The 26,129-nt window shown below is 39.5% G+C and overlaps 2 protein-coding genes across 2 annotated transcripts; both read right to left on the minus strand.

The window, feature by feature from the left end:
- Positions 1-417: 417 nt before the first annotated feature.
- On the minus strand, positions 418-7,064 carry TTR (transthyretin). The gene is made up of 4 exons (XM_072851583.1): positions 6,996-7,064; positions 5,095-5,225; positions 2,313-2,448; positions 418-525 (listed from the first exon to the last, which is right to left on the minus strand). The coding sequence occupies exons 1-4, from the start codon at positions 7,062-7,064 to the stop codon at positions 418-420; spliced, it is 444 nt and encodes a 147-aa protein (XP_072707684.1).
- A 2,211-nt stretch (positions 7,065-9,275) lies between these two features.
- On the minus strand, positions 9,276-18,918 carry LOC140646928 (transthyretin-like). The gene is given in 6 exon segments (XM_072851287.1): positions 9,276-9,383; positions 11,656-11,791; positions 16,459-16,598; positions 17,397-17,431; positions 18,829-18,877; positions 18,880-18,918. Coding segments are annotated over 6 exon segments (507 nt in total).
- Between the last annotated feature and the right edge of the window lie 7,211 nt (positions 18,919-26,129).

The following is a 26,129-nucleotide window of genomic DNA, read 5'->3' on the forward strand; positions in this document are numbered from 1 at the left end:
CTTCCTGTATGCTTACTTTACATGAGACACCTTTCAGATGTCTTTGGTTCGTTTCCTTTGCAAGAAGGAATGTAGTTTATTAACTTCATGGAAGACTTTGGTTTATTCTCAGAATCCTAGTAATGGAGTTTCAATGCATTTTTTCTAAGCTTAATGTGTTTTTTCAAACCCTAAACTTTTATTCAGAAGAGCAATACTTAGAGAATACAGAAATACAGAATACTTTTATTCAGGAGAATGTTTGAAAACAAAGTCAATACACATTCTTCCTAAAGTTAACAAAGTGAATAAACAACTTGACTGTTAGTTAATGATTTATTGTGAAATCTAAAGCTGTTGATAGTCAGAAACTTAAGTTCTTATCATTTATGGAAATTGTAATTTACACATCTAAATTTTCATGCTTAATGTCAGCTTCTATTCCACTGGCTCACTAACTACTGCTGTAGTTGAGTAAGAAAAGGGACTGAGGAGAACAGCAATGGAGTAATGTCGATAACCAGCATCATTAGCTGTGAATACCACCTGGAAAAAGAAAAAACAAATACAAGACAAATGAGAAGTGACCTCTAGATACAAGCCTAGATGGAACCATTGTAATCATTTTATCTAACCTCCCACAAAACTATGGAAATACCTTCTCTTGTGGTGATTTGATGAGTGTGATCTGTGACTGCCTGTTGCACACAGTTTTTCCACTGGTTAAATATCCTTTGTTAAAAGCATACATGCCACTTATATTATTTAAAAATTTATCGAATGTATTTATTATCCAAGTTGGGGTTTCCTTGTTGGTACTCATAAATGGCAACAAGATTTTTTTTCCTTATTGAAGATCTACATTGAACCCCATTGTCTTTATTTAAAAAAAAAGGCATTCTTTCAAGTATTTGAATATTTTTGTTGCTCTTACGAAGTCCTGAACTTTGAGTCCTGAACTATGTTTGAATTAAACATAGTGCTACAGCAACTATCATCAGGCCACAATGTGCAGCAATGAGCTTCTTTAATCCTACTTACATATCTAGTAGGTAGAGAAGGACTGCATTAGTCCTTTGTCCGCAATGTGATAATGACGTATGGATCATTTACAACAGCCCTTTTAACATCTCCCCCATCAACTCATGTCCCGTGCTTTGATTTCTCCCTCTGCATAGTAGATTATTTTGTGTTGTGAGATCATGGCTGTCACCTTTTAAAACAAACAGTTCAATAACATGCTGTGAGGTATAGCTTGTGCTCCTTTCAATATTAATGAAAAAGATGCGTATGAAACAACCAGTGAACTGAGCAAAACATGATCCCTACTGAGGCTTATTTTTAAGAAAGAAGGCTCTTGCAATCTGGATTAAATTCATTTCTAGTCTGGAATATAGATTTAAACATTATCTTGGTGGTTAATCAATTTACTTGCAGGCTGTAAATCTTTTGTCTTACCTCTTCTATTTCAGTTATCACAGAAGGCAAGACTATCCAGCATTAACCTTCATTATTGTCTAGAATAAGAATGTCATCTCTCATCCATTTCAGGGAGGCAGAAACAAAATTTAACCCAGGTGTTTGCCACCTTTTTTGCAAGGAGATGAGGAATGGCTGTTTGAGCAGCAGTTGCAAACTGTACAGCTGGTGGTGCTCACTGATGGGTCACAGTACAGCAAACAACTAATACAGGACTGCTGCTGTTACTGAAAGGTCATGTGAAAGGGCTGATGCTGTGGAGGGGACGGGCACAGCCCCCAAGGAGTCCCAAACCCTGGAGCTGGCCTCAGTTGGTACCAGGTTTGGACTACCTTCATCTAACCAGTTTGTCTGTCCCATGCAAACTAAAAAGGCCTGTTACACTTTTTTTTCTGTTGTAAACTGAGGATCTAAGCATCCAGAACACAGTTCATGCTTCCATTATCTTTAAAAATCTAAATTATAAACTTTGTCTGCAGCTGTACAAATACTGGATCGAAAAGGCAGAAGAATTCTTTTCCCAGGAGACTTAACAGAGTACTCCACCTGTTCTCCCTCGGGTGTCTAGAAATAGTCACAGAAAGTGTCACAGGCTTAAGTAGAGGTAGAAGGACGGAAAACCTCTTCGTAAGTACTGCATCTAAGAGCTTATTGAGAGTTACAGGGAAGCTAGTAACTAGATTCTCTCATGAGTGTGTTGTTACAAAGCTTTGAGACTGTGGATTTAAAGTGCTAATGCAAAAATATTTTAAAGTTAAAGGAAAATTCAACACGTGTGATTAATAATTGAAGCCTAGACATATAAAGTATTTTTATTCTTTTCAACTAAAGTACAGGAGAAAGTGAATACTCACATCAGCATGGTGATGGAAGGGATTCAAACCCAGTCTCTTCCAATAAGAGGCTGTGTCAAGCTCAATCTTGTATATCCCTGTTACAAATTGTTCTTTAGTTGTGAGCTCATGGAGCTCTCCATTGTCATTGGTTTGTCTGTGTGATGGCAGAAGAATGCATTTTTGGTTAAAAGCCCAAGAAAAATGCTGTTCTTAGCAATTGAACTTGAGTGATGTTGTGCAGCTTAAGTAATACGATAAATACTTCAATTGATCTGGAATGGCTTATGTCCATCTGTATTATGGATGCTTCAGAGCTTATCTTGGCATTCGCTACTTCCACGATCACCACAGCAGATGGCTGCCTGCCATGTCGCTACTCTGCATGGTTTGGGGGTGAGACAAAAGCTGGCATTATTGTTCATGGACTCTTGGCAGAGTCTTGGAGTTAATTAAATGAACCCACTCAGAGGGAAAACTTCACCACTGCTGTAAGCAATGTGGAAACTCTATGATGCACTTACTATGCAAGTAACTAGGGTCAACTGTCTTGATTTTTCTGTAGTTTTCCTACTTATTTAAATACATTGAGTTGTTTTATCAGTATGAATATTTTTTTACAGTTGGCTATCTGAAATTCGAGATCTGCTATTTGAAATGACTGTAGGTCAGCCAACAGTGTAGCCTTATGGAATTCCCTGTTGTCTGTATTGATCAGTTGGTTTTCCATCCTCAACAAACAGATGGTTTTGTTTGATTTGAAGATGCTATCAGTGCTATCCAAGGCCATAGTACTGGCTTTAAACTATAGACCTTTGAACAGCAACCAATTTGGGGCTCCAGAACCAATATTGAATGTTGTCTCTCAAACATGTCTCTTGGTTGAAACCTATTTCTGTGAAATATGTTATATAATGCTAGGTTTTTGATTGGGTAGGTTATCTGCAAATAACAATGCTGCTAGTGCCTGATTTTAGTAGTCACAAGCCACTGTTTGTGTTCTAGCTGCCACATCTTTTTCTGAACATATTTTATTCAAATTGCATGTGGAGAAAAATAAAGAATTGAATGGTTTTTTATGTCATTGTCCAGTGCATTACTTAGGATTTGTGCTTTAATATAGCTTATAACTATGAAGTCATAGAACACCATTTGTATCTTACAAGATGCTCTGTAGTCAGTTATCAGAGTTTTTTAATCTGTTCAATTGTCTCTATTTTTTCTTTGTTATAGATTCGTCATTGTTAGATAACTTCATTTCTCTAATAAGCTTTCTCAGCTAAAACCAAACATATCTTTAACTGAGAACAGTTATTTCAGAATCTCTTGCTAGCATTCAATTATTTAAAAATTAACAAGGCTGGAGAGATTGATTTAGTATTATCACGACTTTTGCATACCTTATTTAAGGTTACTTTGTTCTTTGTTTCAGATGTTAATTATGTTTTTAAGGCTTCAGTCAACATCCAGCTGTTCAGCCGAGTATCTTTATATAAAGCCTCTAAGCTCAGATTTGAAGATAAGTAAACTGAACACCCTCTTAATGGAAAATCACATACATTTCCAGCGTGTTCCAATGTGTGAAGCTATCTTCTCACTTGAGGGGTGAGAGGCAATTTAAGTAGGACAACATGAATAGATTGTTCTTCCCCTGCCCTCCCCCCTCCCCCCCCCGTACAAATATGTGTAGCCTTCACTGTAGCTATATTTTTCAAGGACACATAGGAGAGCACTGTTGCTTCTGCCAGCCCACTGCTCTATGACACCAAAGAGCCACTGGTGTACATTTTCTCATGGACTTTCTACAAATGCATCTGAGTCTGGGATCCTACTATTGAAATTCCTGCACTATGCCAGCGTTAGCCCTTGTGAGCCCTATCTATCTCACCTTTTTAGGTAGAACAGACCATTAACAGACCTGGAAAGAGTGTGAGACTTTGCAAATATCTTGGGGAGAAAAGTGTGGAAGTGGGATGTTGCTTGTTGAACAGAGAAAGAATGTTCATTCTGTGTACCCACTAAGAATTTTTTCAATTTCATTTCAGATTATACTTTAAGTAAAAATGGCTTTTGAGTTTTTAAAATGTTAATATATACTAAAATTGAGGGAAATTTTAAAAAAAAATTATCTACATTTGAAATTTTACAATTATATTTTTTTAAAAGACATGGCAGCATTTAAATATCTGGGAGATTCTTTTTCTCATTTTAGATGTAATTGTTTCTCTGTGGGGGAGGAGGTGAGAAAACTTTATCCCCAAATTTTCTCCTTTTGGCTGATTCCTTTTTCTTGAAGCAAAGCAAGCTATCAATTATGATGTGGTATATGTTCAAAACAGTTCTGTGTTTTCTTTTTAAAGCTGTGGTGGTGTATGAAATGAAAATCCATTTAGAAAGAAGGAAAATAGCCAATAAAGGTAGGATTCTCAACCAGAGTCTTAGTTTCAAACAAACTAAAAGAGTCTGCCTGATTCTTCTGGTAACAATGCAGCAGTTCATTGGTGGGTACTAAAAAGTAATACAATCCTTTGCAATGAAACTGAAGAGAAGCGATGATTGAATTAAAGGATAGTTTAAAATACTTTCTTGTGCTCACAGTAATTATAAAGCATTATAAAACCATTTTGGTTGTTGAAACTGTAGTACAGTTAAAAGTCTGCAGCAAATTCATTCAATAGTGTGTTATCTTTCCTCTGAGTAAAAAAGACATCTTACGTTAGAGTATGTGAAACTGGTTTTTCAACTATTTGGCCTCTTCCCATTGCCTTTCCCTTCTTTCACTCATTATTTTGGTATGACTTACTTTGAATTTAACAGTTCCCAAGATCCATCTGCAGCTTCCTTATATAACTTAACTGGAACATTTGGAGCTGGACTTCCACGGACTGAATCCAGAATTTTTATAAAAAGAGGATGCTTGGAGTCAGCAGAGTCCTTCAGGTAGGAAGGGAGAATTTTTACGTTGTAAGAAAGATAAGTGACGGAACATAATAAAGCATTAAGGAATCTTATTCTTTAGATCTACAGAATATACCATATTTTCCTCAACAAGATCACTGCAGAAATGTAGCCTGAAGCTTTCTGGGGGCTGGATATGGTGGAACCGGGGAGGAAGATGTCAAGAGCTGTCAGGGGGAGCGTAGCCATGTGTGCTTCAGGAGGCACTGCGGCTGTGTGTGAGAACACATTTCTGTTTTCTCTTTGTCATGGCTTAGCTACACATCATCTCCAGCATGAAGTTGTAACTAAACTGTGACATCAACAGGAAATAATTAAATCATTAAAGGTGGTAGGAATGTTTAAAAATCTGGCAACTCTTCCTCTGTATTTTGGAGTGGCAATTCGAGCACAGCTTTCTGGATTTGAGAGCCTCTAATGTCTTGTTGCCATAGAGTTATCTTAATTCTGCTGTAACCTTGATAAGCACCACATACGGACTCTCTCCTAACACCATGTTGGATCAGATTTGTCCACTGCTGTCAGCTATGCAGGGATAGGAGAGGAAAACCTTCCTTCAAAGATGGGATGGCTGTAGTTTCACTCCCAACATGTTCATCACCAGCAGTGGTTATGCCCTGGTGTTTTACCTATTCAAAGGTAGAGTTGAATCAGGGTTTTGCCCTTCCATTACCTAATTCTGTATATGAAAAGTGAGAAAATAGAGCTTTGTGGAAGGTGCTAATCAGGGATGATCTCAAAATAGCAATCATTGATCTCCATTTAATCATTGCAAAATGGATCATGGTGTAGATGTTAAAAACTAAGAACCCCCTCTTACATCCCCTCTTACAGTCTGTGACGTACCAAATATCCCATCGGCCAGGAACCCTGCCCTATATTAGACCGATGTATCAGCATGTATCTGTACCGCCTGTATGCCCTGACTCCTCAGGCTCCCTTTCTGGAATGCACAGGCTCCTGGCTAGTGTTTCTTTTGAGGCATTGTCAATGGGGGCTCTAGTGCCACCACCTATTTTCCTGGCTTTTACACCCTGGGAGCTCGATGAAAGTCTGCTTCCTCACAAAGTTTGGTCAGGTATTCATTTTCCCAAAGATCAGAGCTTGAGAGGAAGAATGAGTAGGGGGAGAGAGACAAGTCTGTTCTAGGAGAATTACAGGCTGAAGCATCTGTGTCTCTAGCTTGCTTTGCTGGAATAAATGAGCCCTCTGGAAGTGGGATCCTGGCTTTGGCTCTGTTCTTTGCTTGCATCAATGAGTGTTGAGATCCCTCCTTGCTTGCATGGGATAGAGCTGGAGTGGGTAGAGCAGTGAGGGAGAGGACTACAGAAGGCATTTCTTCAGCATGGATCTGACAACAGGAAATGAAATCCCTCACAAAGGAGCTCGTTCATTGTGTTATAAGGGCTATTAGTTACTTTTCAACAGGCCCAAGGCTTTTGTGTAGTGAATATGGTATTTTTTTCCTCTCTTGTCTTACAGTGTTTTTCACGTAGTCACTGAGTCTAATGACAAGTGCTGCTTTGCTAACCATAACGTCCTCTCACTAATCACTAGAGAAGGAGAAAGAAGGACCAGAAAAAGAGCAGTAGGAGAGAACTACAGTCAATACATACCATAAAATCAAAATAATTGCAATAAAATGGAATATTCTATTTTTCACTTACATTAATTAAAGTATTAAAAAAAAAAAGAAAAAAAGTGGGACTACATCAGTATGAAGGACCTCAATCCTGAGACACTTACCGGTGGTGCAGCTTCGGAGAAAAATGCCAGGCCAGCTAAGAAAACAAGAAATACAGAATGAAAAGCCATTTTGCCTACCACTAGGAAGTCTCTATCAGCAACTAGAAACTGGTGGGATCTATGATTTTTATATCAAGGCCTCTAAACTGAGGCTACTTATCAGAAAACCCATATGACTTTCAACATGCTGATTCATACTATTTACTTAGTAAACAATGAGAAAATAAGTAACCCATACAAACATGAACCTTGTCTGCAAAAATAAGTCTCTTCTGTCATTGCCTGTGGAAATATTGTGACTATTGCCTAGCTCAACTGCAGTGATCTATTTTCTTGGAAACAATGTCTATTCTGTTTTATTTTTCTCTTTTTGTTGAGGAATAGTGCTGTATGCATCTCATATAGTTGAGAGAAATACAAATTTCTTGTCCGCTCAGCAATTTCAGTTTCCGTGAGAATTTCTCTGTGGTTATAGCTTGGCTTAACTGGCTCACCCATGTTTATATATTACGAGATTTCTCTCTGTGGTGGCCTCGCCCCCACCTCTGATAAAAGGTAAGTGGATAATGTGTGGGCTATCTAGTTATCTTATGCATTCCCCTGAAGGAAAAATATGTTACTTTTGGTTTACAGCATGATGACTAGATACTTACATACCCATTTCTGGAGCACAGTTAAACAGTGTTTCAAGTCCTGTCACTTTACTTGTGCCTTAGATTCAGTACAAGTTCAGGACTTCAACTGCAAGTCAGCCCCCACTAGAAGTCTGTGCTTCCTTTTAGGGAACTGTTACTTCTTGAAATTAAACTTTGTCTTTCTGATCTTTGCTTAGATGCATGCACATACGCTCTCTTGCTCGGTTTATCCTGTCCTCAGGTGGATGACTACATGCAGAGCAGTTTTTTGGTTTGGTTTTTTTTTTATGACTACACCACAACTGTATGAACGTATTTATGTCCTATTTTGAGGGCTGGGCGTAGCCCACTGCAAACCAAACCTACTGGTTTTCAAGCTGTAGGAATAGTAAGATCCCATGAAATCTGCATGCTTTAAGATGGCTGCTCTTTTGGAACTATTTGCACTGCTTACAAAAGTTGTGTAACTGTGGTAGTGTCCAGAAATCAAGGAAAAAAGTAACCAAATAGTGAAACGCTAAAGGCAAGCTTTTGTAACTTGTGAATTCACTTGGTATGCAGTCATCCCAGCAGGTTCTGTGTGTAGAGATAAACTCCAAGGTCAGCGGCAGCTGAGTGCTGATGGTTTCTGCATGGCATGATTTCAGTAACAAACTGTAGTTTCTGTAATCCTGTTAAACAACAATTCCTCTGCTTCAGGATATTTTAAATACAATAGGCCATCAGTCTACAGAAATCACTGCTAAAGCCCTCAAACTCTTTGGTCAGTTTATCAACAACATTATTTGAATCACAGTCACTCTACAGCTTACCTTTTACTGTCTCTAAAAATATGAAGAGACTATTAAGAAGATGCTTCTATTTTAGGACTTTTTTTAATAATGGCTAGAGATTTGACGACTTAGAGATTTAATTGGAATGCACCTGAATACAGTAGCCAACTGGGTTAAAGATCAAAGTTGTTGAAGAGAGTGCTAATTGAAATTGCTTCAGAACTTCCTAGATTGATTGAGCAGCAAAATTTCCTCTTGAAACAACAAAGTGTTGAGGTTTGCCTGAAGTTTTGAGTAAAGCTACACGGATTTTAACTCTTTCAGCTCTCTCTCTCTATATATTTCAACAGTCTTTCTGCATTGTTTGTTCTGCTGCTAGGTATTCAGAATTTCTCCTATTTACCCTGTGGCCTAGTTGATATTCAGACTCTCTTCTGTGTGTAAACAATGAGTAGCATGGATGACTTTCCTATTGGGAGTGTGTTTGGTCAAATTGTTTAAGGTAGCACAACTCTATAACTTTCTTATTTTGAGCCAATGCATTTGGTGAGACTTTTTTAAGGTAGTGGAGGAAGATAACAGACCCAAATTAAGTGTTAATTTGCTTCTATATGCCATGCATGGCTTCCAGATTTCCTTTGCACTTGAACACCAATCATGACACCTTAGAACACAATAAAACTTCACCAATAGAATCAAAACTGTTTTAAAGAAGTAACATTTTATTGGCTTGCCTGAAGTTTGCCAGGTTACAAAATGGAAAAAAAACTAATGTAGCAAAAAGTTATGCATTAGCAGTAGGAAAAACCTTCCTCCTAAAAGCCTACAGTAGTTCTAGTGGAGGAGGGTATTTCTGTAATGACAGTACATGTTTATTCCTGGGGATCACTGACAACAGCAGTGGTTGAATAAGAGAAAGGACTGAGGAGAGCGGCAATGGTATAGTGGCGGTGACCGGAATCATTAGCAGTGAACACCACCTGGAAAAGAGAAAACTTGTGATCAGGATGAACAACCTACATTCAAAACTACCTTATTAAGAATTAGCAAGCACACTCCATTTCCTCTGCAGACTACTTTGCCAGTTTTGTTCAATCAATGATTTTACCCCTCTGAAGGGTAATGCTCCCCATTACTTTGTGATGCTCACTGAAGACTGAGAAATTTGTGAGATTTGGACCCAGGTCCACAAAGATTCATAGAATCATAGAATGGTTTGTGTTGGAAGGGACCTTTAAAGGTCTTCTAGTCCAACCTCCCTGCAATGAGCAGGGACATCTTCAACTGGATCAGGTTGCTCAGAGCCCCATCCAACCTGACCCTGAATGTTTCCAGGGATGGGGCATCTACCACCTCTCTGGGAAACCTGTTCCGGTGTTTCATCACCCTCCTTGTAAAAAATGTCTTCTTTATATGTAGTCTGAATCTACCTTCTTTTAGTTTAAAACCATTACCCCTTGTCCTATTACTACAGGCCCTACTAAAAAGTTTGTCCCCATCTTTCTTATAAGCCCCCTTTAAGTACTGGAAGGCTGCAGTAAGGTCACCCCAGAGCCTTCTCTTCTCCAGGCTGAACAACCCCAACTCTCTCAGCCTTTCTTCATAGGAGAGGTGTTCCATCCCTTTGATCATTTTCGTGGCCCTCCTCTGGACCTGCTCCAATGGGTCCATGTCTTTCCTGTGCTGAGCGCTCCAGAGCTGGACGCAGTACTGCAGGTGGGCTCTCACCAGAGCGGAGTAGAGGAGCAGAATCCCCTCCCTCGACCTGCTGGCCATGCTTCTTTTTAGGCAGCCGAAGACAGGGTTGGCTTTCTGGGCTGTGAGCACACATTGCTGGCTCATATCCAGCTTTTCATCCACCAGTACCCCCACGTCCTTCCCCTCAGGGCTGCTCTCAATCCCTTCATCCCCCAGCCTGTACGGATACCAGGGGTTGCCCCAACCCATGTGCAGGACCTTGCACTTGGCCTTGTTGAACCTCATGAGGTTCACATTGGCCGACTTCTCGAGCTTGTCCAGGTCCCTCTGGATGGCATCCCGTCCCTCAGGCATGTCAACCACACCTCTCAGCTTGGTGTTGTCCCAGTCCTGCCAAAGTCTAAGCTGCTGGGACGTGAGGACTGTAGGGTTCAGTTACCTTGTACACAGACAGCCATTGAACTTTGCCCACTTCCCAGGCTAATTTGTTGACCTGTAGGCTATTACATCAAAGGAAAGCTTCCTCAACAGCCTAGCTGGAACAGTCTCAAACAGGTGCTTTTAAGTATCTTTTGAGGTGAAGTCCTTCCATAGTCCCCAGCAACTTTCAGACATCCAAATGCTTAGGGAATATTTCTGAGGATTTTTTATTTGACCTAAATTACTCAAGCCACACCTCAGACTTTTATGGACGTGGGCCTCAGTCATAAATGTTTTAGTCTTCCACGGAGCTTCATAAACTTGAGGTTTAAAATGTTCTACAACACAACCGGTAGCCATTCCAGACTACTTAATCTGGGGAAACTTAAATTTAATGGCAGATTAAGCCTGAAGAATTTAAACAAAATTTTTGGAAGTGCTAAGTAAATATGATAGAATAAAGCACACAATAAACCAGTGTAGAGCTGAGAGGAAAGGGAGGCACAAGACATGATTATATTCCTGGCCTGCTTATGAAATTTAGGTATTGATGAAACAGCCTATTTTTCCTTTCCCACTATGGTTATTTCTTTATATTTTTATGCCTTTTTTTTTCTATTGCTTATTTCAGTACTGAGCAACATTTTTTAAAAAAGGGGCACATCAGAAAGAATAATTTTATCCTGTAATTACAGATCATACTAGAATTCATGGATTTTCAGGTGACTGATATGAGGGAAATCCCTCTCATTAAAGAAGAGCTCATTTCCTACAAAATGAGGGTGTTCAAATCCCTATGTTCCTTCAGCAATGATAAAAGCAGTCTTTTTTTTTTTTCTTGTTTGTTTTTTAAATGCTGTGTGCTTTTGAATAATGTAGCTCTTTTTGAACAAAGGTCCTGCTGGTCTGAATGGGTGAATGGGCACAGCTCCACTTTGGAAGAGCTATGTCAGTATTTGCAGGGAAGTTGTCTGCTTCCTTTGGCTTAGCCGGCTATATACTGCCTTTATTTACACAATCTTATGTAGCAGTGAACCATTTCACCAAATTCAGTATTTAAGGACTGTATTTGTTCTTTCCAGCTGATGCCACTACACAGTATATAGGTTATTAGGTATATTTGCAAATACTTACATCAGCATATTCATGGAATGGGGAAAGGCCGAGTCCCTTCCAGTAAGAGCTGGTGTCAAACTCAACCCTGTATATTCCTTCTACAAACTGTTCTTCTGTTGTGAGCTCATGGATCTCCCCATACTCTGTGGTTTTCCTGTAATGGTAAAATATCTACATAAATATTTTATACTGCCATTTAGATGCTAAACAAAACCAGTCAATGTAGAATATTAAATAGCAGAGGTGCTGCACAGCCAAATTCTACATTGAATAGTTTCTAATAACCTGAAATAATTCCCTCCTTCTATGTAGTGTATATTTCCATCTTACAGAGCCTGTCCTTGCTACCAACTCATCCATATACATCACAAATCAAAGCTGGCTGGCTTTTTTTGTCATTTCTGTTGCTATGGCAGGGATTATAGTTAAGGCCTCTCTTTTAATGTCATGTTTAACTTGTACCAAGTGCCCTCTGGAACCAGATGTTAGTGGCTTAGGAAAAGGATCATCGTGATGAAAGGCAAGATGCCAAATCTCAAATTATAATTAAAGAGAGAAGAGAGATTTTAGTGGAAAATTATTTTATTATCTAGTTATTAGCACTGAGGCTATAGGTTTTACCCCTACACACTGATGTGTTTTTATGTGACCCTGAGTGGTAGTGTCTTGGAACAGCAATTTAGCATCACAAGATTTTATTAATTTGAATTACAATGCCTGGGTCAAAGAGCAGGGCCCTCTTCTACTGGGTGCCATATAAATGAGCAATAGGAATTCCCAGCTCAGAGAGATTATGTACTCAGCTCATAACAAAAAACTGTGGGTGAATGAAGTCCAGAAGCAAGAAGGAAATATAGCTAGCACAGCACCCTATTTGTTTGAAAAGGAGCAAGCTTTATATGACAGCTGTTTAAATATTTACATACTTAGCTCCTAAACCCCATTTATATCTTTTCCTTCCTTTTACTTTATTTCTGATTTTTTTACTGTTTTTTTTTTTTTTCCTGCTGAAAATATTTATTTGATATTTATAGCACTTCATAACCACATGATGTAGTTGAAGGAAAAATGAAGAAAGCCTTGACTTGAAGAACTAGTGGAACTTGCCCATCTTATGGTAAAGAGTGGTTGTCTAGGCAGAAAAAAGAAAAGCTTGAGAAGGAAGAGAGGGAGGGGAGAAAGCAGTGACATGCTGCTTATCAGAGACAGAATCAGCTGGGCTACTGCAGCTTTTCTTTTCCAGCCTCTGCCTCCTCCTTCATCTTATTTGTCAGCTTTGCTTAATGGTGGTAAATGAAAAAAGTCTGAATGACAGAGCTTTTGCTTAAATTAAGAAGTAACAGGATTGAAAACCCCATGCTAATTTTCAGGTTTTCTTATATTTCAACTTTAGCACTTTGAAGACTGACAAAAGTCTCACTGGTCCAGCACAAGTGAAATCAACTGTATTCAGGGCAGACCAAACCTGCAGAGAATCCAAGCCCTGTTTGAAACATGGCTCACAGGCAATTTGTGAAGTGTGCACATCTGTTTTCTTCTGGTTTAATTAGTACTTCCTGGCTTAACCTATATTGCCTTAATGAAAGGCAATAGCTAAAAGGACGAAGAATTCATTGGCAAGTGTCCTTGAAACTGTGAAACAGAATTGCCGACATCCTGCAGAAGTGTTCAGAGTGCAAGTTAGCAATTCACATACATCTGCTTGTAAGTTGGATAGTCTAGACACGAGACAGTTAAAAGGAAAAATGGTGTCTGCCTCAAAATCTTTGTTCAGGTAAACAAATAAGTTTTAGTTTGAGAAAAGTGTGGATGCAGCTTGAATGGTGCTTTCCCTAATGGGTGCTGACCCAGGGTTGCAGATGTTAACCATCCAGAACAGCTGGGAAACTGGAAACAAGAGTTCATGTGACAACTCTCACCCACTACCAGGAGTTAATGGCACTTTCTTAATTTTAGTTATTAAGTAGTAGCCGTTCAATGCAAGTGGTCTCACAAGCAAACCCTTGAGCGTTACTGCTGCACTGACAGCCAACAGGACAGTGTTGTGATTCAGAGCCCGGATGGGATCAGCACAAGGCAGAGGATGCCCTGCGTTCAGCCCTGGTAACAAAATGCTACAAATGATTCCTTCTGAACAGCACTTGTATTTCTGTCTGAGTGGGGGAATAAATATAGTATGGTTGCTTATTCTTAACAGGAGGCCAACTGCCAGCATCTGCTGTAAAATGGACAGTTAAATTAAAAAAGCTGTGCTTTTCTAGCAAAAAACTTGCAAACTACTGGTTAAGTTACTACGGCTCCAGCCTAGACGGCAATCCTAATCCTCTTTTTCACTGTCTGGACCTTAGTTGTATAATGTGACCAGGTTAAATCTAAACTGTCTGTGCAATTACATTTATGAACTCTTGGGACACATGCTGCACTGAGATAAGCTCTGCCCTCAGATGCAGACTGCTGAGGAAATATCTCGGGAACATGAATTATTATTTTGGAGTTTAAACAAAAAAGAAGGGTGGGGAGAACTGCTTCAAATATGCTGCAGTCTTTTTTTTTTTTTTTAATGATTTACAACCTAGGTCACATGACAACTATGTCTGGTGAATGCAACTCTTGAACTATGTGATAAGACCTAGATTTCCAAAAACATGTGAGGAGTAAGAAGGTCAAAGCTAGTCATGGGAGGAGCTCATATAGAACCCAAATCACATGCTTCCCAGTTCTCTGTGCCCTAAAGCCTTCCTCAGTGTGTCTCAGCTCAAGTTATCTCTTCTTTCATATTTTTTCGCTAGATTAATTTTGAAATATTAAAGTCAGCTGTTGTTATGCTAACTTCCTCCCTGTCTTTTAAATACTATTGCTCCAAATTCACCAGTTGCTAGGTGCATTTGCTTAATTCCCTAAAATGTGTTAGCAAAGTAAAAACAAACAAACAAAAAGGTAAAAAAAAAACTTTTATAGACATTTGTACAAAATGTAACTTTTCCATATGCATCTGCTAGGTACTGTAACTTCAAAATATTATTAACCTGACAGGAGTAGTTACAGATTGTGTTCCTTGATTGCATTCAGATTTTCATCTGGGTTAACACATAGAAACTCTAGTTTTCCCAAAAGAAAAAAATTGCAGTCACGTGTGAAAACCCAGTTCAAAACAAGAGTCATCAGCTAAAGTCAATGGCATCGCTGAAAGCAGCCTTGGTTAAGATGCAAGTCAAGGGAAAGGTCAAAATCTTTACCTGCAATAAAAATTGTGGTTTAATGTTCCTCCACTGCCTTCCCCCACCAAAATGCTTCTCACTTGCCTAGGGTTAATCTTCTCAATTTATATTTAAGAAGAAGTGATTTGATTTTCTCAGGGGTGTACTGACCTAAAGTGTCAACAGTGGTTGGCTGAGAAGAACTGCCGGATTTGTCTCCTTGGGCTTGTTGAGAACAGCATTGCAAACTGAACAAGAAAACACTGTTATGCCCAAGATGTGAGGGCATTTAACGCTGATGTTGCCTTTATCTTATTCCTCTGTAAACTGTATTTTGTATTACATGCTCAAGAGCACTTGATGAAACATTTGAAATAATCTGGGTTTCCTAATAATGGCAGAAATACTCACTAAGGACAAGACATTATCCTTGTCTCTGCTTTCCTTGAAAACAACGTGTCATTTTTTCATGGGGTTTCTCTGTTTGTCAAAGTACATAAATCCATTCTGAGAGTCATTTGTTCCTAGATTAACACTCAGCATTTGGGAGTGGAGGTGTTTGTTTCTCTTTCAATCTCCTAACCTTTCTTGTTCCTTTTCAATGGGGAGAAGTATTTTTTGTTTTGAGTTTTATAAAAAGAAATCCTTCAGATGGAGAGAAAGGTACCTCTCTCCTTTGAGTCTTCTCCTCTGTTTTTTTCTGCAGCTTTTATGTAAATCATGCTATAAAAATCCTAGTAAAAGACAGTTGGATGCTCTGGTGGCTCCTGTCCATGCTTGTGCTTGTCAGTTTGTGCTTGAATATCCTGCTGTTACTAGAGTTTTCTCTTGACTTATTTAAAAGTCGGATTCAATGAGTTGTTACAATGAAACTTAAATGCTTGAATACCTCACCTGTTTGAATTTTAGTAAACTGTAGTCCTCTGTTACCCATACTTTTCCCACAGACTGAAGATAATAGTATTATTGCCTGCCCCTCAGTGATGTTCTGAGGATGCTTTGTAAGTATTAAGCTGTCATTCTAGTAAAAGCCATTCAAATCTATGGAAATGACCACAAACAGATACTGAGATTGTGCTTCTGTGTTGTGTTACAATGGGACTCTCTAAAACTTTCTGGTCAAGGAGTTTCTTCCAATCAGCACGTTTGTTACACAGTAGAAGACTAATGTGCTTATTATTTGCATGTGTACGAACAAAGCTTACAGAGAGGATTCAGTATGCGACTGTTGCAAATAAAGCTCTATATCCATTGCATACAAAGATAGTAGGTTAGTCTTGATTACCTAGAAAATTCTGGTAAATAGGCTTTTAATTTTTTTTTTCTTTTTATAGAAAGGAAAGGTAGTACTGAATCTGGGAGAAAAATTAATTATTAAACCTATTCCTTTACAAAGATAAGATGAGCATCTCTACATATTTTTGCAATTAGCATGTATTTCAGTCATGGATAAGTTCCACTTGAATCTGATGGATTTTAGACCAGAATTCACGTGCTGTTAACAGTGATAGTGTGACACGTGCTAAAAACATATTGCTTTTTTGATCAGAGCTCCATTCCCCTTATTTCTCAATTGTTTGCCCGAGGCGCCTTGAAAATGGCTCTATAGGACCACATAACTTACCCAGTAGCAAAATCCTGCCAGCTTCCATCTGCAGCCTTTTTAAAGACTTTAACAGCTACATTAGCTGCAGGACTTCCTCTGACTGCATCCAGCACTTTCACCATGAGAGGGCATTTGGAATCAACAGAGCCATGGGAGACCTTGGGGAAAGCAGGAGAGGTTGTATAGGAGCTGTTCACCAGCCCTACAAAAACCTTCTTTCAAAGAAAAGATATATTCTTATTGCAGAATTAACATTGACTTAAAAGCAAGTTCTGTGCCAAATGTTATTCAAAGCTAATTCACAAACATCTATTTCTTAAAGCAGAGTATCTTAGAGCTTTATACTGACAACTTTATTGTACACACAGACGCACACACACACAAAGAGATTGCTTGATAAATATTTAGAGTTGCATATGGCCCTGGGAAAAATGTTATAAAATATACCTTTTTAATGAGGTCACAAATAAGAAAATAGTACATTATAAGTGCAGGCAGAGTATGTTAGCCTAGGAAATAAAAAAAGAAGTACCTATGACGTCCTAGGGCTGAAAGAATATTTGTTTCTTGAGCTTCATTATACTATAAGGAATCCCTAGTCATATTTCAAAAATACTTTTTTAGTGCTTTAGAGAAACACTTGTTTGGTGAAGAAGGTAAAGCTACCTCTATATTGAAGATGCAGGATGTGAGTCATGAACTGACAGAAACAGACAGAAATAAAAGGTCACACCTCCTAGATTCCTGAGCTTTTCATAATATCCTAAAATAGATGGGTAAATGGCAAAAAAGAAGTTTTAAGAATTCTGAAGAAGCTACTTAAAAAATGGTAGTAAAATAACACTCTAGGAAAGCCTAATGGTTACAGAATGTCATGGATGAGGAGGATGCTAGTCATCTAGAAAATCTAGATTATCATTCTTGTAATGATTGAGTTTGAATAAAAAAAGACTCACCAGTGGTGCAGCTTCAGAGAAAAATACCAGTCCAGCTAAGAAAACAAAGAGCACAGAGTGAAAGGCCATTCTGTTTGCTGTTAGTGAGCCTTGGTGCCAGCAGCTAGGAGCTGAGGGGATTTGGGATTTTATAGCCAATCCGACAACAAAACAGGCTACTTATTGGGTGCCCATATGACTCCAAATCTGCTGATTCTGATTATTTGCTTAGTAAACAGTCCAATCCTAGAGTCAGTCCATGAATAGCACTGCCATTGCAGGCAATGGAAGGACTGCAGGATCACTAGAGCAAAGAGAATAAGTAACGGACACAAACATGACCCTTGCCTGGGGAGATTAGACTCGTAGAAAGCCCTCCACGAAATGATGCAAATGACCTTTGGTTGCCCAGAAATACAACCAGTTCTAGGAGATCTTCTTTACCTTGCCCTCAGGTTGTGCATGATAATGCCCCAATGCTTTCTCTGCGCCTGCTCCATGTTTCTTCTCAGTGTATTCAGTGCTTTCTGAAGACCAGTTCCCACATATAGATGCAGACTCAGTACATGGGTGATGGAGTTTGTGCATTGTCTAGCTCCAGCAGTGCTAATGGTCCATGCTGGGTGACAGATTCCCAAGCAGTTCCCTTGCTTGTTGAAAAGGAGCAATGTTTCTTTCTGAAACCTAATTTAGATAGGATCTGACAACATCTGCCTCTCACCAGAGGTTTCTAAGGTTTCATCTTGCCTAATCTTCAGGTAGACATTGAGGTTTCATCTTAGTCACTGGGAAGAGACCTGGAGAGATCTGTCCCCTTGGGAAGATAAAGGTCTCAGAAAAGTGAAATGAGTCCTCTCGTGCTCCAGGTACCCCAGATAGAGCCAAGGCAACTACCATAGACTAGTAGCTTATGTTAACATCTAGCTAGCGTTCTAGTTGCCAAACTCTTATTATGCTGGAAATGTTATTGTCATGCTCTGAAATGTACATTTAGGTAAGAGGGTTTTCAGGGGGGAACTCAGCCCCAACCTAAGTTGGGAGAAGATGTCAACTGGGGGAGTAGGCATGGTGTAGCTGGATTTCTCCAGCTGCATCACATAAAAATTGTCCATACTGTACCCTGTGCTAGTTGAGAGACAAAGAAACAGTCCTGTTCAGCATATCCTTCTCCACATGTCCTAAACAACCCTGAGTCTACACATCTGTTCTCAGGAGCTGGCACACTTAGTTTTTACTGATTTCACAGTATTCTAACAAAATGCAATTTTGCCTCTTAATTTGAACAGGATTATGATGAAGGTCTTAGAGAGAAGTCATGGACGGTATTTTCCAGTGGCTTTCATGCCTTCAGGCTGCTTTATGCAGTTGTTCTCTTTAGGCAAAGTTGGCTTTTGAGAAAAATCTATATTACAGTAATCTCCTGAACGGGGATCAAAGTGCCCTTTGTACTTACAGCAAAGCAGGCTGATACGTAGGTAGCATTCTGCACTCGCTTTGCATGCACGTAGAAGGCAATGCAAGGTGCCCAGCAGTAACAAATCATGCTGCAATCTAGTGCTTGTGGGTTGTATTCAGATCTTGGAAAGGTAAATACTGCTCTTAGATCTGTGCATCAACACTTTACTTGATTATTTTGCTCTCATTGTTTGTAAATATTTCTCTGAAGCAGTAAAGCTTTGTATGTCAGGAAAGGAAATTATCTGTATTCTAGTGCAAGTAGGCTGTCCTGTCGTCAGCTGTTCTGCAAGGAAATAATGCCAAGGAGCTAATGATATTGGCACCTGCCTGCATGTGAAATTGCTCTCCTACGGGAGAATGACTTACTTAAAAAAATAATTATTTTTCCTAGGTTTTCCAGCAAGGTAGCAGTTTCTGAAAAATCAGGTCTACAGGGATAGTACATTTCAGCTGTCCATATTATCTATTTTACTTTCCTCTTTTATAACATTGACCTTTTGGCAGCTGGTTTTTAAAGTGAATAAGAAGCATGGAAAATTCTAACCCCAAACATTAATTTTTTTTCTTGTCCTTCATTTGCTGTTTTTTTCAACTCTTGCCATCACATACATAGCCTAGATAGGGATCCTTTGACTATTAGCGGGGGCACCATTCTGAAGGGAAATTAGACTCCGTGTGTTTGTGAATCTCCATTCACACATTTTGCAGATAACTAGATTATTTCTGTAAGCTCTAAGATAGAAGTGGACTCAGTGAGAAGGTAAAAAAAAAGTCTTTATTATTTCTCTGATCTGGAAGCCCATGGAGTGTCTAGAATTTATACAGAATTCTATTAAAATCCCATGTGAACCTAATTTAAAATTACTATAGCCTAGTGAAACCAATTCTAGGTAGGTCTTCCTCCTTCCATTGTCAGCCTCAACCTATTAGCACAATATGCTAATGATTTCCATAAAATGTATGGGAGGGCTCAGGAATTTGGAATAGCTGGCTGAGAATAATGATTCTCCCTTGGTGGAGAATCAAAACATGTGATTGTGGGAGGGAAAAGGAGAAAGGGGATGGGTAACTGCTGAGCATCCAACAAGTGCTGATTGACTATTATCCATTGTTGTTAAACCTTTTCTCTGCAATGGGAGTCTGAAGCTTATAAACTGAATAACTTATCCCAGATAAAAAAATATGGGAATGTGAAATGACAAGGGGCTGAGCACTGAGCAGTAAGGGGGGCTGGGAAACTCTAGGCCTTCTGAAGGAGTAGGGAAGCTGCCATGAAGAGCAGGGAACAGGGCAGCTCCCAGAGACTGCTAGCAGGATATGTGCCACAAGGAAAGCGGTGCAACACAGAGCCTTAGCACAGAGCAATAGCATAAAAGCCCTACTGTAAGAAAAGAGTATATAGAGTCACTGAAAACTCCTCAGAAAGAGATATTTAGGAATCCTGGTGTGGAAGAAACGATAGGGTTACATAGCTAATATAGAGATAGTATAAGGCTATTTGGGGGCTAGGGGACACACAAAACACAGAAGAACGGGTGATCACCCAGCACCCAGGGTGATTAGGGGGCTGGTGAAGAGAATGGCAAAGAGTCCCTGGTGTGCACAGTAACCTCAGCCTTATGGAAGCCAAGAAGTATGAGACCCCCAGTTATGGAAAAATTTAGATAATCCTCAAATATGTAAATGCTTTAAGGCTTATCTGAATTCCAAATCAGTTGAAGTTCATATCTGAATAATTAGAATTAATGCCTATTTTTAATGAAAGCATGTTCCCTGCTTGGAAGCATTACAGTGTTCAGGTCAAGAACAAACATGTCCCGCTAATACTCCTGTTTATGTCAAGGATTTTTCCAACTGCGCTACAGTATTTTTCTCTCTTCCATGTAGTCTCACACACTTACGCTTGTTTTACATAGATAAGCTCCTTATTCTCTGCTTCATTCCCTTCTAGTTGATTTTATTTAGAAAGCCAACTGCTTCTACATGACAAAATGCTCAGACAGGCTGGAATACCTGATTTTGACCATAAAAACCTGTACGCTTCTCCTGTGATACTGGAATGAAAGGGGCTGATAGATGGTAAACCATTCAGTAATCTGGATAGATTTCCCTAGCACTTTCCAAAGAATTAATTAATTCCTGAGCGCTGAAAAAAATCCTTTCTATAGTGTAGAGACCTGAATATGACACCTTCTTTCACTTTTCTGGAGTAACATTCCATAGGGACTTACAGGAAAAGACCTGAGATTTACCTCTCAAAGAAAGAAGTTTTCCTGAATTTTCTGAACTAGAGTCAAGAACTCTTTGAGTTTTACTCCAGGTGTCTGCCATGGGGTTGCTGTGGCAGAGCTCTGGCACGTCAGCAAGTGCTCAGTGCAGTAACTGCTGAAGCCACTGAGAGATTTTCTGTTGATTTCACTATTTGCTAATTATGTAACACTTTCCCTCTCCACAAAGCCAGGGATAATACTTTTCTAATTAAAAAATGTGCTCAGGGAGGTTCATGTTTGAGCTTGAATTTCAATTTCTAAAGAATTGCATTAAAAAGTAGTGGCATTCCAGGTGTGTGTGGTGTGTGCATGTTTGTCAGCCTGCTGCCCATTTTGATTTTCTATATGACAAGTATGTCTGGATTTAGAGTTTTAATGATCATTCTCAGATTTCTTTGTTCATAGGACTAACACTGGCTATTTTAATGGGAAGTAAGGAAAGACTACTGATCTTAAACAGAAAAATAAAACATCCTTATCTTGTATCCTACATCAAATCTAGTTAATTTGAAAACAAGGAAGTGTAAACTGTTAACAAACAATTTAGAAGACAGATGGGTTGGGTTGCGCTTCACAGGTTTTGATCATTTCAAGATTATGTCCAAGGAGCATCCTGGGACATAGCCCGAAGTCCAAAAAAAGAAACATCTAAACAGATGATTGTTGCTTTGGGGCATTTGTAGTGTATGAATTCACCTGGCACCCGCTCATCTCAGCAGGCTTTTGCTCTGAAGTGTTTAAACTCCAAGGTCATTGGGCACTGATCACTACGACGTACTACTTCATTAGCTACCCCTATAGTTCCTGTGATCCCTCTAAAACAAACTTCTTCAACTTTGATATGTATTCATGTCTACAAACTAATCCATCAGTCATCATCAAGTGATTGCAAAAAAACCCCCAAATCAATGTATACACAAAGCTGACTGAATAACCTTCTGCCGGCCCTGATGCCTTAACCTTTCCTATTGCTGAAAGATGCTTGGAACTTGCGATGAGATCAATGTTTTTAAAGGTCATTTCTTTGTTAGCAAAATTATTGGATGGTTTAGGTTATAAATTTATTCTTTGTCCCCTTCTTACAGTAAAACGTACACAGTAAATCTACAACATGATGCAAATGTTTCTGATGATAGCAAAAAACATTAACAGAGGCCACTATTTTCATAGGGTCTTGGCTAGGCTCTTTTGGGAGTGTATGACATTTTTTAAGGGAGTCTCCATAAATTCTCAATTTATTCTCAGTGAACTGCAGATGTCAAATTAATAATTAGGTCAGACATGACAATGAAAATCTTCTTCTAGCTATTATGACCATTAAAAAGATTCTGTAGGGTTAAATTATAATCTTTTCTTAGGTTACATATATATTTGCTAAAGCTATTGCAGCTATGTACTTTGCTCAGCATCTTGCTGTTCAAGATTGTAAAATGCTGAGTCTAAGGCACTTCATTCTGGTACCTGAATGCAAATAGGTGTGTGGAAATGCCTGTTTTTCCAGCATGCAGGGCAACCTGGGTAGTCTCTTCAAAAGCTTCTTCAAATTTGCACAGGGCCAAATTAGCCATTGGTTAACGGCTAATCATCCTATAATGTCATTTAAATTACTCAATTCTTTCTTTAGTAGAGATCAATATACGCAGACCACCACATGGGCTCATCTGGATGCAGCCTGGATGTGAACTGTCGCTGGAGTGCCCGTGAGTGCCTTTACTCTCTGTCATGTGTCCTGGGCTGCCCAGCCCCTACATCCCCCCACCGATCTGCCCCACCTCGGAATAAAATCCCCATCTGCCCTGGAATAAAATCCACTGGGCATACTGTTGAGTGGGAAGCTACCAAGTTACAGTGACAGTCACACATCTATGCCTTTCTTTTTATTAATTGAACTTCCTGCCGGCTTCCTGCCAAAAGCTCTGAGGAAACGCTGTACTAATCATTGTATCTCATAAACAGTGTTCCTATATCTACTGCGGGCTTCACTGAACTTTTGCATCAGCTTCCAAGTACATTTACCTGTGTCACTGGTCTGGCAAAAACAAACATGTACCGCATGAAAATGGATCTGAGAGGAAACAACCTTGTATCTTTTGAGGGATAGAGAGAAAATGGTATCTCAAAAGGGCAGGAACAGGGCAGATTATGACCCTTATGTACAATACAGTAAGAACATCTGGATTTCCTTTTTTTGTCTTTTTGCTCTTCCTCAACTTTTAAGAACAAGAATAAAGTATACTGTAACATTGCAAGCAGAAAAACTGTTGAAGAAGGGCTAGACACTTCTATGCCGCAGAACCAGCAAAGAGAGTGATGCATAAGCAGAAGAAAAGAGTTAATAGCTATTGTAGACCAGCCACTGCTCTTAGACTAGCTTACCTGAGCCAAAAGCTGTCGCTGGTTATACCTGTAGTAGATGTGAACGCTAACTCTGTGAGCCAGGTAGGAAATACGTGGTGAAGGCATACTATAAAAAATATGAGTAGCTCTGAGATTCCTAGTGCTTCTCACCACATTGCCAGTAAATTGAGCTAGTTTTGTACTATGTGGGACAAAAATCATTCGTACACTTTGAAATGCTGTGGGCTACATGAGTCAACAGGAGATTAACTGGCAGTCATGACTTGGTATATTGTAAGGGAAAATCTAGCTTGTGTGTGTTTTCATATATATAAATACACAAACTCTCCAGTATGCATTCTGTATGAAGTGCTGTCTCCCTTACATAATTGCAAACACAGATTGCTGCTTTAAATGGATGAACAAAGGCAACATGTATATACTTTTCCCTGATTAAGCCTCCGTGGTTATAACCCCCTTTACCTATTGCCAGCCAAGCTGGGAGACTGAATTCTAATCATGTAACAGGTATATGCTCAGGTTTATAAAGTGTAATCTTGTGAATAGTTCAGTGCAACACTTGCTGAGGGTAAAAATAGCAGTTTCTTTGCTCACTGTCTCTGAACTAGGTTCAGAATACCTCTTGTAGCACAAAAATAAAATATATATCAGCTGAGGCTACAACTTAGCTGTATGTATGGCTGTTGTGCCACTGTTCTAGATCTACAACCACAGCTATTATAAAATCTGCTTTTTGCAGTTGGAGTATGCATTTTATCCCTGCCCTGTGTCTGTATATGGTCTTCCTGGGGAGCATATAGCTTTCTTTCTTGGTCTGCAGAGTATATGGCCCACCACATACCATTGCTGAGAAACTGTTCAGTCACAGGACTGTTCAGGATTTGTTCTGCATCCAGGGATGCTTTATCAATAACAATAATGAAACAGAGGCCTGCTGTGTGTTTAGGACAAACTCAAGCAGAACAACAACCACCTTATCCAGCAGACCCTCTATGTGTCATGCGGTATGTAGTGTCCAGGGGGTGAAACAGTAGCTGGCTTACAGCAGCCAGTCAGATCTCTGCTGTAGTTAGGAAAAAAAGATGTATACCTGTACTCAAGTCAGAAAGGTAGGAAGTTTGAGTTCCTGACTCCAACAGCTTGTTTTACAACCCTGGAGTCCACATAGTGATTTAAAATATTGTGTAAAAAACCACCATGCAAGCGGCGTGATCCACAGTGCTGGATGAGCATGGAGCTATTGGGGAATTATTCCCACTGCTCACTGTCATGGGATGTGGAGGTCTCAAGCAGCTTTCTATGAAGGCTCATTTTCCTTGCTCGCAGCAATTCAAGCTAGTAGCAGAGCTGTCCAAAGGATCCCTTGATGCTGGATGTTTGTCCACTGAATGCTATATACCAATGACTTAATTTCAGTACAAGCCCACAGGTCTTTCATATTCAGGCAATTAGTCTAAACCCTTCTCCTTGCTTGGGTCTAAAATCTATAAATTCTATAATGCAGATTATGCTGTAGAATGTACCAGTAAAACATGCCTAGGTTGTGTTTTACCTTTTGGGACATTTTTTCCTCCAGAGGTTGAGTTTGGGTTTTTCAAATCTCTGAGGAATTCAGTGTTGCTTGACTAAAGTAATCCAAGAAAATCTGGAGTCCTTATAGTATGAACTGTGATTGTTGTACTGGTCCTTCTAACAGCAGTTCCCAGACCAGAGCTCATGGACCACTCCTGATCCTCATCACCCCAGTGTTTGTGCAGAGCTGATCTGGGGGCTGCACGAGGCCTCCTGCCCAAAGGCATCTGCCAGGTAGTGCCCTCCCTGTTTGTAGGGCAGCACTATGGTCCCTTCGCTACTACACGACGCAGTGCACGGCATCCCCTGTCTTCCTGAAACTGCATCACAGCCCATAATATTGGAGCCACTGGAAACCAGCTTAGGGAAATATGTACTGGTAAACTAAATTCGTTTAATCCCCTTCATCTCTGTGATTTGCCCCTCTAAGTGTGTTTCAAAGGCATTTTAATCCCCTTTCTTGTAGGCCAGAGAAGGCACTGAGGCCAGCAGCTTGTCCACACCTGGCAGAATAGTTACCACACTTTATGTTCACATACTGCCTTACCTAACTCACAAGTGTGGCCAAATAGGCAAGTCCTTAGGATCACTTGGATCCCTCAAAATGCTTTGAAATGTCAGATTGAAATCTTTATCCACCCTTGCTAATTAGCATTCTCCCCCAACAGAGGACAAAAGACTTATGCACTCTGGATGATTTTCTTTATTCTGCTTTCCTTCACACAATTTAAAAGATTCCCTCTGTCCTCAGTATTTGACTTCTCTACACTGTCAGCTACTACTTTGTACTGATGATTTCCCATGAGCTTGACATCGTTAGCTATTGGGCTCCTGGTGACAGGGAAAAAGTAAATTTTAGCTTTTTCTTTAAAGATGACACTTGGCAAGTAGGTGCTTTAGTCTTTGAAAAATGATGAAAGAAGCATAGCCCGAGATGGGCAAAACTAGCAAACAACTCCAGCCCACGGCTATTATCTGGGGAATATTTGACTATAGACAGAATTGCAGATCTTTTATTAGTATCAGCTTGATGAGTCTATTGAAGTTCCTCTGCAAAGTACAAAAAGTCACATAAAAAGAGGAACATGTACTAATT

Source organism: Ciconia boyciana, chromosome 2, assembly GCF_034638445.1.
Source record: "Ciconia boyciana chromosome 2, ASM3463844v1, whole genome shotgun sequence".
In the NCBI taxonomy this organism is placed as follows: domain Eukaryota; kingdom Metazoa; phylum Chordata; class Aves; order Ciconiiformes; family Ciconiidae; genus Ciconia; species Ciconia boyciana.

Bases quoted from the DNA above. Each gene is read 5' to 3' on its own strand.
- TTR (XM_072851583.1), bottom strand. From the start codon at position 7,064: ATGGCTTTTCATTCTGTATTTCTTGTTTTCTTAGCTGGCCTGGCATTT. The intron at 5,226-6,995 runs GTAAGTGTCTCA...TCCTACCTGAAG, and splicing joins TCTCCGAAGCTGCACCACCG to GACTCTGCTGACTCCAAGCA. The intron at 526-2,312 runs GTGAGTATTCAC...TTCTTTTTCCAG, and splicing joins CCTTCCATCACCATGCTGAT to GTGGTATTCACAGCTAATGA.